The 11,176-nt window shown below is 35.6% G+C and overlaps 1 protein-coding gene across 2 annotated transcripts; it reads left to right on the top strand.

Moving 5' to 3' along the window:
• Positions 1-751: 751 nt before the first annotated feature.
• Positions 752-3,802, top strand: LOC138311557 (TOX high mobility group box family member 3-like). Of its 2 annotated transcripts, none has more exons than XM_069252866.1 (2): positions 752-1,858; positions 2,709-3,802. In XM_069252866.1, the coding sequence occupies exon 2, from the start codon at positions 2,957-2,959 to the stop codon at positions 3,788-3,790; it is 834 nt and encodes a 277-aa protein (XP_069108967.1). In that variant the 5' UTR covers positions 752-1,858; positions 2,709-2,956; the 3' UTR covers positions 3,791-3,802. The 2 variants fall into 2 exon arrangements, with proteins under 2 accessions (XP_069108967.1, XP_069108966.1); XM_069252865.1 differs by having other exon boundaries at positions 752-1,864.
• Positions 3,803-11,176: the final 7,374 nt, after the last annotated feature.

Genomic DNA, 11,176 nt, shown 5'->3' with positions numbered 1-11,176 from the left:
AGCGAAGTATCTCCACGACGTCAGTAGATCACTGCAACGCTACAAATGAAAAATAACGCACACAAAAAAGGGGTCTCCAAGAAAGCAGGGTCCACGATCCCGAGACATGGACAATGCGATGATATATTAGTGATACTGCTGTTATCTAAGATTCAAATTTATCTTGTATGAAATGTAAATAAATAGTTATTCACTTGAATTTATCATTATAATATCCAAATAACAAACGCTTGATAGTACATTGAGTAATATAATTTGCTTGCTTTATAGACAGGATCGGCCTTTATTTCGGCAGGATCGGACCCTTAAAACGTCTTACTCAATTTTGTGCTCTTTTTTACTTTGGCTGGGAAGATCGGACAGGATAGGACTTTGTTGTTTGTAGTTATAAAGGTACTCAAGTGAAAACAATATTTATTTACATTTTCATACAAAATAAAATGAAAGCCATCTGCTTATGGTGATTATAATGATGATAATCGTGTTCTATATCAATCGCATTTGCCTAGGTGTCGGGATCGTGGACCCTGCTTTCATGGAGACCCTTTTTTTTAAATATTATTATTATTTATCTTTGTTTTCAACAATTGCGGGATATTGTAAAAATATCCGTTAAATGGGTCGGTCTATAATTACATATGTTACGACACCAAAAAGGCAAAAATCTGTGATTTTTGTAAAAAGTTTTATTTTAGACTTTTCTTTATAATTCTCTGTTTTTGTAAATAAAAGGTCATATTTAGGTAAGAAAAAGGAATTAGAAATCAAAATGTATCGAAGAAATTATTTCAAGAATTTAGGTTAATTACACAAAGAAAGTATGGGATACAATCTTTCTCAAGATACATGTGTGTCAGCTTTATTGTATGTAATTCCTTTCCTTTGATCATTGTAATAAGATTCTACCCACGCCGTGTGTTATTAGCGTTGGCTAGTTAACAAACAAAGAATATCTACATAGCTAATTGCAACTTTAATTACTCTATGGTCACTTGAAGTAAACACCTGTTACTCCAGATTTATCTTCCCTTTGTACAAGTTATGTCACCATCATGACATTTACAAGGCACCTGTGATTTTACCTGGTCAGTTAATTATCTGACAGCCGTGTCAGGCATTAAGTATCAATTAGCGACAGTGTGATTAGATGCCAGTGCGCTGTGTCGCAGTAAACGGTATTGTCTGATTGTCTTACCTTGATCTTAGATCTGATTGGCTGACCAATCAGAATACGGAAAAAGTTCTTCGGACAGTCTGTTTAGATTTGGTTCATCGTCCAGCTCTTCACTCAGAGCTTGGACAAGGAATAAAGAACATCGGATCTAAACAGCTGTCTCATTTATATTTACAGGTAAGCAATCCTTTATTTTTACTATCTTTGTTATTTTTAAAAATCATTTATTCGTCATCAGTCATATTAGCTATTTGAAATTATATTGTTAAATGATGTTTCATTTTGATTTAAAAGTTATTTAATTTTTCAATGCTGTATATAAATTTTTCATTTGTATATTTTACGTACATGTATGTATTCTGTGTCGCAGTCTTTCTAACAAAAGAAACGAATTAACAAATGCGTATATTTGAATGTTCGGAATCTTAGCAGCATTATTATCTGCTTTACCTATAACTTAACTCTAGGGTAGACCATGTTCTGTAAGAAATCAGTTTACCTTAAAGTTATCAGTATTATCTATGCGAACCTTTGTGGTTCAGTGAAGCGTTACCTTAAATTACAACTTTTGTTAGAGTTATCTCCCTTGTGAGATCTTCCGTAAATAGAATGACTGCCGACATGTGCGAAATACATCTTTGTGTAAATCATGTTCCTCGATTCAATATCAATTTCATCATTGAGGTAACTGTATGTAATATTGATTTATGATTTTTGTCTTTTTTAATCTGAAATGTATACTTTTCTCTACTAGTTTAATCTGATCTGAATGAGCGAGTTTTAAACTACAAGTGTCATAAGTTTTTGTGTCAGTGACTAACGTCAATGATCAGTAAATTTAAGGTGTAAATATTTTTATTATAATCTTTGAATAACCATTGATCCACAATGTACATTTTCATTATAAGAGCTTAATATTCAATCTCGGATTTAAGCTCGGTGATTATTGATGATTACTATCTATCTAACGAATTTCGGTCTGACCGGAAATGACCACTACATGCCGGAAGTACAGTATCAAAAGTGAAAGTAGAAGTTGTCAATGTAAACAGAAGATAGTCAAATCTTATTCATGGGTTGTGCTTATTTTATAAATGTTGTGTAAATGAGTTTTCTTCTAATTGTTCCAATAATGTCTGATATTAATTTGTTGTTTTTAATATCAGTATTGTAAATAATAGATCGCTTGTTCATTTATCTATAGGCTAAATGTACTTCTCATAGCCAAGTGAATAGACTTTACCTTAGCTAATCCCCATTCCCCAAATACAATATGTTTAACGAAAGTATTCAGTATAGTATATATTTTCTTTATATACAGTAAATTATTTTGATGTACATTGTAGTTCAATTTAATATAATTGTAACTCTTATTTGACAAATAGATATTTCTGTATCGTATATCTAAGTCGATATCAATTGTAGTTTACCTTTGTACTGAATGATTGTTTATCATATTCATGTAATTCACTCAGAGCTTGGACAAGGAATAAAGAACATCGGATCTAAACAGCTGTCTCATTTATATTTACAGAAAATCTTCAGAAACTATAGAAAAAAAAAACAACATGAAAACTTGGTGGAGATCCTAAGCGACCCCTGGTGATGCCTATCAGCAAACCAATTAATTACAGAGATTCCATAACGACCCGTAGTCAGTCAGCATCCACAACAACGGACATACAAAACCATGATGAGGAAGAACAGGAATTGACACAGGAGGACTCTATTAACAATGAAATTATAATTAACTCATCTGTAGAAAATACATAATACTTTGAGATGACGACCATTCAAATAAAGAAATACGATGGAACAGAGTCACCACAAATATGGTTTCCAAGCATGGAAGCTTGGATGAAAGTCCAAAATTATACAGAAGCAAAGATGCTTAGTGCATTGCCACTACTATTTGAAGGGCCGGCAGCACTGTGGCTGCAAACTCAACCGCAATCAGCTATAGCCTCGTTAGCTGCTTTTAAAGTAGCTTTCTTTGACAGATTTGGTATTAAAGACAATGATATGACATTTATGTCTATCAAACAAACCATAACGGAAAGTGCTTTATCCTTCATAGAAAGGGCTGAAAAGACAGGTCTTGGAGCGCCACTGCCAGAGTGCTATAAGGTAAAAGCAGCTGTGAAAGGACTCAATTCTGACTTAAGGGCCAGAGTAATAGGTAAAGAGCCCTCAACCTTTTTGGAACTAAGGAAAGCAGTTCAGCTAGCTTCGGAGGAGTTAGAGTGCGTAGCAGACTCGCCGGAGGTTAGAAGTGTCAACCTGCTCGCAGAAAAATTCGCCGAAATGACCAGAGACTTGTCTGAAACAATATTTCAGCAGGTAAATCAGCTGCAACAACAACATCAACAACAGCAACACCAGCAACAGCAACAACAAGTACAACACCAGCAACAATGGAGACAGCAAAAGCCCCATAGACATCAAACAAACCAGTCGATGCACCAACAACAAAGACGATGCCAGGGTTGTGGTAAGTCATGTACTGATCGAACAAAATGTCCTGCTTTTAATTTAACATGTTTCAAGTGTGGCAAAATAGGCCACATCAAACCTGTATGTAGAGGACAATGGGCAAATACTAACAATTCACGATAGGGATACGCGCCTATCCCTAGCAAGGATAGGCACCTAAACAGCACAAACGCTAATAGTACTTCTCATAGGGCACCAATTAGTAAACCTTCACCTACTAAAACTAATAGTGGTAGAGCTTCAGACAGACCTTCCAAGGCTGTAACGAAGCAAGTTACTAACATTAATCTGGTCATCCCTGTCGAAAGGAACACTGTGAGTGTTGAATTATATGGTACACCTGTCAAGGCATTAGTAGATACAGGAGCATCCATTTCATGTGTAGCTTTGCCTTTATTAGAAAGAGTCAATTTTGATTTGTCAACACTACAAAAATGTTCAGCAATTAGTGTATTAGTAGCCGGCGGTGAAAATCACTGCAGTTTAGGGTCAGTGTCCTTGCCAATTTCTTTTGGAGGTTTATTCATCACACAAGTATTTCATGTATTTGAAAAGTTTCATCAACCTATTATTTTGGGTATGGATTTTCTTGAGAAAAATCAAGCTGTTTTTAATGCATCAACTAGAACACTTCAGCTTCAAGAACCAACATCAAACACTGTGTTTTCAATAGACACAAACTTAGGTATAGCTAGAACTTCCACTAATATCACTGTACCATCAATGTGCATATCAAATATACAGGTAGACGTTTCGACACTCCCGGTAGGATCTAATGTGTTGCTTGAACCTTTACCAGATTTACCTAAGTTAGGTATCGCAGGTGCTAAGTGTGTTTCTGTAGTACAATCTGGTAAGAAAACTGTGTTACAGGTTATGAACCCAACAGACAAAGATGTAGTTATTTCAAGAAACAAGGCTGTAGCTTCAGTATCCGTTATTGACAATGAAACAGTTACCCCCTTAGAGTCTTCAGTAGGTAATGGTCAGAGTAAACAAAGCCACACTACTCTATTTCAATCTACTTCTGAATCACAGGAACTCTCATTTGACCTTGAAAATTCGGATTTTTCTGAACAACAAAAAAATGTTCTCCTGACATTTCTCAACAGTAATAGATCTGTCTTTGCTACCAACTTATCAGAACTTGGTAAAACTAACTATGATTTTCACACAATAGAAACAGGGGAGGCTACTCCTATTCGTCAGAGATTTTATAGACAAACTCCAGAAGTGAAAGCAGAAACTGAACGTCAAATAAGAGAAATGTTAGATAATGACATTATTTCAGAATCAACATCAATGTGGCAATCGCCAGTTGTTATGGTAAAAAAGAAAAACGGTCAGTTACGCTTTGCTGTTGATTACAGGAAATTAAACGCTGTAACTAAACAATTCACTTTCCCTCTCCCTCGCCTTGAAGATGTATTTGATGCCATAGGAGAAACTAAGGCTCAATTCTTTTCCAGCCTTGATCTAGCTTCTGGGTTTTGGCAAATCCCAATGGACCCCAAAACAGCTCATAAGTCTGCATTTGTTACACCTACTGGTGTGTATCAGTGGAAAAGAATGCCTTTCGGACTGGTGAATAGCCCAGCTAGCTTCCAATCATTGATGACAAAGGTTTTGAGAGATTTAAACTGGAAAACTTGTTTGGTTTATGTAGATGACATCTTAGTTTTCTCTCGTTCCTTTGAACACATATTCAACATCTTCAACAAGTCTTCGATCGTCTTAAGTCTGCTAACCTGACTTTAAAAGGTAGCAAATGTTCGTTTGCAAAACCTCGTGTTTGTTACCTCGGACACATTATATCAAAGGAAGGTGTTGAGGTAGATACCTCAAAAACAGATGCTGCTAAGTCATTTCCAACTCCCAAAAACCCTAAACAGGTGAGATCATTTCTAGGACTCTGTAATTATTACAGAAAGTTTGTCAAAGGATACAGTAAAATAGCAGCACCCCTACATGCCCTCACTAAATTGGACAGAAAGTTTGAATGGACAACTGACTGTCAGAATGCTTTTGACTCTCTTAAAACTGCTCTCACATCTTCTCCTATTCTGGCTTATCCGGACCACTCAAAGCCTTTTATCCTTACTACGGATGCTTCGGGTGAGTCTATTGGTTATGTGTTGGGACAACTTGATGATCAGAACAGAGAAAGGGTCATTGCCTATGGTGGACGTTCATTAAACAACTGTAAGCGTAAGTATAGTATCTCAGAAAGAGAAGGTCTTGCTATAGTTGAAGGTATAAAGAACTACCATGTGTATCTCGCAGGTAAGAGTTTTACTATCTATACTGACCATTGTGCACTTAAATGGCTGAAGGACATCAAACAGAATTCAACAGGTAGGTTAGCTCGTTGGTCTGTTCTTCTACAAAGCTATGATTATGAAATAATCTACAAAACAGGTAAGAAAAATGAAGTCGCAGATGCCCTATCAAGGAGACCCTATGATATTACAGAATCGTCTCCTATTGAAGATAGTCTACCTTCTCCTGATGTCGCTACTGTTTTGGACTCAAAATCTTCTTTTCAAGTTATCTTTGAGTACTCACACAACACCCAGCTTCAACCTGAGGTAATATCAGAAATATCTTATCCTGTTCCTTTAGACTCTGTTTCCCTGTTACAATCACAGTGCCCTGATTTTTCTAACCTTTATGAATATCTTCAGACAGGTATATTACCAGCTGGTAAGGTCAATGCTGACAGAGTTTTAGCTCTTTCTGATAGATATGTACTACTTGATGACATTCTCTATCATCTCCATTACTCACGATCTACTCGAAAAGGACAACTTCCTGTTCGTCAACTTGCAGTACCTAGATGTCTCAGAGACGATGTCCTCAAGTCATATCATGACAGTCAAGCAGGTGGAGCACACTTAGGATTTGACCGAACTTACCATGCAGTTCAACTCAAATATTATTGGCCAAAAATGTATCAAAACATTTCAGACTATATTCACACATGTGATACATGTCAAAGGATCAAAAAGCCAACAAACCTGAGAAATGCACCTTTAACTCCCATGCCTGTCCCAGATGGTACATTTTCCAGACTTCATATGGATATCTTAGGTCCCATTACTACTACATCTGAGGGATACAAATACATCCTTCTTATTGTTGACTCATTTAGTAAGTGGCCTGAAGCCTTCCTTCTTAAGACTCAAGATTCTAAGGAGATTGCTAGAGTACTTTATTCTGAAATTTTTAGCAGGTACGGAGCACCACATTCCATTGTGAGTGATAGAGGACAAAATTTTCTGTCTAAGATAGTTACTGCTGTCTGTGAAATATTTCAGGTAACCAGACATTTCACTAGCTCTTATCATCCCCAAACAAACTCAACATGTGAACGGATGAACAGCACCTTAGCTCAATGTCTCAGAGCTTATGTGGATGAAAATCAACAAAACTGGACAGAATTTTTACCAGGTATTCTCATGGCATTCCGTATGAGTCCATCAACTCAATCTTCAGAAATGTTTCCTTATCAACTATTGTATGGTAAAGAGATGAATCTCCCATTTGACACTTCCCTACTCCCTAAGCAAGGTTTAAATAAAGATGCCAAGTCTCACGTAACAGCACTACTAAAACATCTTAAGTATGTGAAAGAGTTAGCAGAGAAAAATATTACAGCTGCTAAAGCCAAACAGAAGCAACAACATGACAGGAAAGCAAAAGAGCCACAATTCAAGAATGGAGATCTTGTTTTATTACATTCTACTCGGGTACCACAAGGTCTTTCTCCAAAACTACATAATCCCTGGGATGGTCCTTTCTATATTACAGACATTGGTCCAAATCATACATATAAACTAAGGCGCTGTAGCACTCACAAAGAATTGAAATCACTCATTCATGCAAACAGATTGAAGGTTTATGTCAATCCCACAGGTAGAGTTATACTTGATCCTCCATCCCAGCAGGTAAGAAATGATGCCAACACGCATCATAGTTCTCGGCAGACTGATGCCACTTCTCAAAGAAATGATGCCAACACACATCATAGTTCTCGGCAGACTGATGCCACTTCTCAAAGAAATGATGCCAACACGCATCATAGTTCTCGGCAGACTGATGCCACTTCTCAAAGAAATGATGCTAACACGCATCATAGTTCTCGGCAGCCTGATGCCACGTCTCAAAGAAATGATGCCAACATGCATCATAGTTCTCGGCAGACCAAAGCCACCTCTAAACGAAAGGATGCCAACACGCATCATAGTTCTCAGCAGACTGATGCCACATCTCAAAGAAAGGATGCCAACACGCATCATAGTTCTCGGCAGACTGATGCCACATCTCAAAGAAAGGATGCCAAAGTATGTCACGGTTCTCGGCAAGGTAATGCCACCTCTCAAAGAAATAATGCCAATTTGCATCATGTCCCACAACCACAAACTGTTAGTGATCAAAATACAAAAGTATCAAAGACAGTAAACACCCCATCACAAAGTGATAATTCTCAGTCACAAGGATTAGGTGTTCCCTCATCTCTGAAATCAAATGTACAGTCTGATTCTCAAGACTCTCAGACTTATCCAATTGATAAGTTGCTTCGTTATAGAATTCGAAATGGAATTAAGGAATTCCGTGTTAAATGGAAAGGTTACTCAGAAAGGACCTGGGAACCAGAAGGGAATCTTCCTGCCTCATTGGTGAGTTCATAGTGAAAATCTGTGATTTTTGTAAAAAGTTTTATTTTAGACTTTTCTTTATAATTCTCTGTTTTTGTAAATAAAAGGTCATATTTAGTAAGAAAAAGGAATTAGAAATCAAAATGTATCGAAGAAATTATTTCAAGAATTTAGGTTAATTACACAAAGAAAGTATGGGATACAATCTTTCTCAAGATACATGTGTGTCAGCTTTATTGTATGTAATTCCTTTCCTTTGATCATTGTAATAAGATTCTACCCACGCCGTGTGTTATTAGCGTTGGCTAGTTAACAAACAAAGAATATCTACATAGCTAATTGCAACTTTAATTACTCTATGGTCACTTGAAGTAAACACCTGTTACTCCAGATTTATCTTCCCTTTGTACAAGTTATGTCACCATCATGACATTTACAAGGCACCTGTGATTTTACCTGGTCAGTTAATTATCTGACAGCCGTGTCAGGCATTAAGTATCAATTAGCGACAGTGTGATTAGATGCCAGTGCGCTGTGTCGCAGTAAAACGGTATTGTCTGATTGTCTTACCTTGATCTTAGATCTGATTGGCTGACCAATCAGAATACGGAAAAAGTTCTTCGGACAGTCTGTTTAGATTTGGTTCATCGTCCAGCTCTTCACTCAGAGCTTGGACAAGGAATAAAGAACATCGGATCTAAACAGCTGTCTCATTTATATTTACAGGTAAGCAATCCTTTATTTTTACTATCTTTGTTATTTTTAAAAATCATTTATTCGTCATCAGTCATATTAGCTATTTGAAATTATATTGTTAAATGATGTTTCATTTTGATTTAAAAGTTATTTAATTTTTCAATGCTGTATATAAATTTTTCATTTGTATATTTTACGTACATGTATGTATTCTGTGTCGCAGTCTTTCTAACAAAAGAAACGAATTAACAAATGCGTATATTTGAATGTTCGGAATCTTAGCAGCATTATTATCTGCTTTACCTATAACTTAACTCTAGGGTAGACCATGTTCTGTAAGAAATCAGTTTACCTTAAAGTTATCAGTATTATCTATGCGAACCTTTGTGGTTCAGTGAAGCGTTACCTTAAATTACAACTTTTGTTAGAGTTATCTCCCTTGTGAGATCTTCCGTAAATAGAATGACTGCCGACATGTGCGAAATACATCTTTGTGTAAATCATGTTCCTCGATTCAATATCAATTTCATCATTGAGGTAACTGTATGTAATATTGATTTATGATTTTTGTCTTTTTTAATCTGAAATGTATACTTTTCTCTACTAGTTTAATCTGATCTGAATGAGCGAGTTTTAAACTACAAGTGTCATAAGTTTTTGTGTCAGTGGCTAACGTCAATGATCAGTAAATTTAAGATGTAAATATTTTTATTATAATCTTTGAATAACCATTGATCCAAAATGTACATTTTCATTATAAGAGCTTAATATTCGATCTCGGATTTAAGCTCGGTGATTATTGATGATTACTATCTATCTAACGAATTTCGGTCTGACCGGAAATGACCACTACATGCCGGAAGTACAGTATCAAAAGTGAAAGTAGAAGTTGTCAATGTAAACAGAAGATAGTCAAATCTTATTCATGGATTGTGCTTATTTTATAAATGTTGTGTAAATGAGTTTTCTTCTAATTGTTCCAATGTCTGATATTAATTTGTTGTTTTTAATATCAGTATTGTAAATAATAGATCGCTTGTTCATTTATCTATAGGCTAAATGTACTTCTCATAGCCAAGTGAATAGACTTTACCTTAGCTAATCCCCATTCCCCAAATACAATATGTTTAACGAAAGTCTTCAGTATAGTATATATTTTCTTTATATACAGTAAATTATTTTGATGTACATTGTAGTTCAATTTAATATAATTGTAACTCTTATTTGACAAATAGATATTTCTGTATCGTATATCTAAGTCGATATCAATTGTAGTTTACCTTTGTACTGAATGATTGTTTATCATATTCATGTACTTCACTCAGAGCTTGGACAAGGAATAAAGAACATCGGATCTAAACAGCTGTCTCATTTATATTTACAGAAAATCTTCAGAAACTATAGAAAAAAAACAACAAAAAAACATGAAATATGTTTGATATATGAGAAAGAAATACAAGAGAAAAGCAAATTCCACTTGAATTCTTCGTTTTGTGTCCTGCAATTTATATCATTACCAACGGTCCGAACCTAACCTGACAATAACACACATTTTCTTTATTAAATATATACAAATTTTAATGTTCTTGTAGAATGAATTGTCCCTTTAACCCAGAGTAGTGAATCACGTATTTTCGGTATAATAAACAATTCATATCCCCGGTGGCAGTGTGATATGAAGGTTTATTTACTCTCAGATGTAATATTTCCCCCAGACAAGCCCTCGGGAAATATCACACCTTCGGGTAAATAATATAAGACTCTTTCATATGTGGATATAAAGAATAGGGATATTTTACCAGAGGGGCATAAACTGTTGTAAAACCCGAGGCTTGCTAGTAATCACGACATTTTGTGGTCCCGATGGTATAATATCCCTATCCTTCATATCTTCGTATGAAAGAGTATTTTTCTCCTCGACATTTTATTGCAATTTTACTACTATGAACTTCCGCCATTTTGAAATGAATTCGAAAATAAATGTGACTGTGACGCAATTACTGTTGTTTGTATCTTTTAAAGTAAATCCAGTATAGTTTCTGAAAATTCTAAAATTGGACCGAGAAAATAGTAATTTTGTTGACGCTGTTACGTCACGAAGCTTTATTGCAAGGGTAGCCATACAGTACAGTTTCGGGTGACATGAGTGTAGGTA

Source organism: Argopecten irradians, unplaced genomic scaffold (assembly GCF_041381155.1).
Source record: "Argopecten irradians isolate NY unplaced genomic scaffold, Ai_NY scaffold_0047, whole genome shotgun sequence".
In the NCBI taxonomy this organism is placed as follows: domain Eukaryota; kingdom Metazoa; phylum Mollusca; class Bivalvia; order Pectinida; family Pectinidae; genus Argopecten; species Argopecten irradians.
Note: the sequence above shows the minus strand (reverse complement) of the source record. Positions and strands in the feature narration are given on the sequence as shown.

Bases quoted from the DNA above. Each gene is read 5' to 3' on its own strand.
- LOC138311557 (XM_069252866.1), top strand. From the start codon at position 2,957: ATGACGACCATTCAAATAAAGAAATACGATGGAACAGAGTCACCACAA.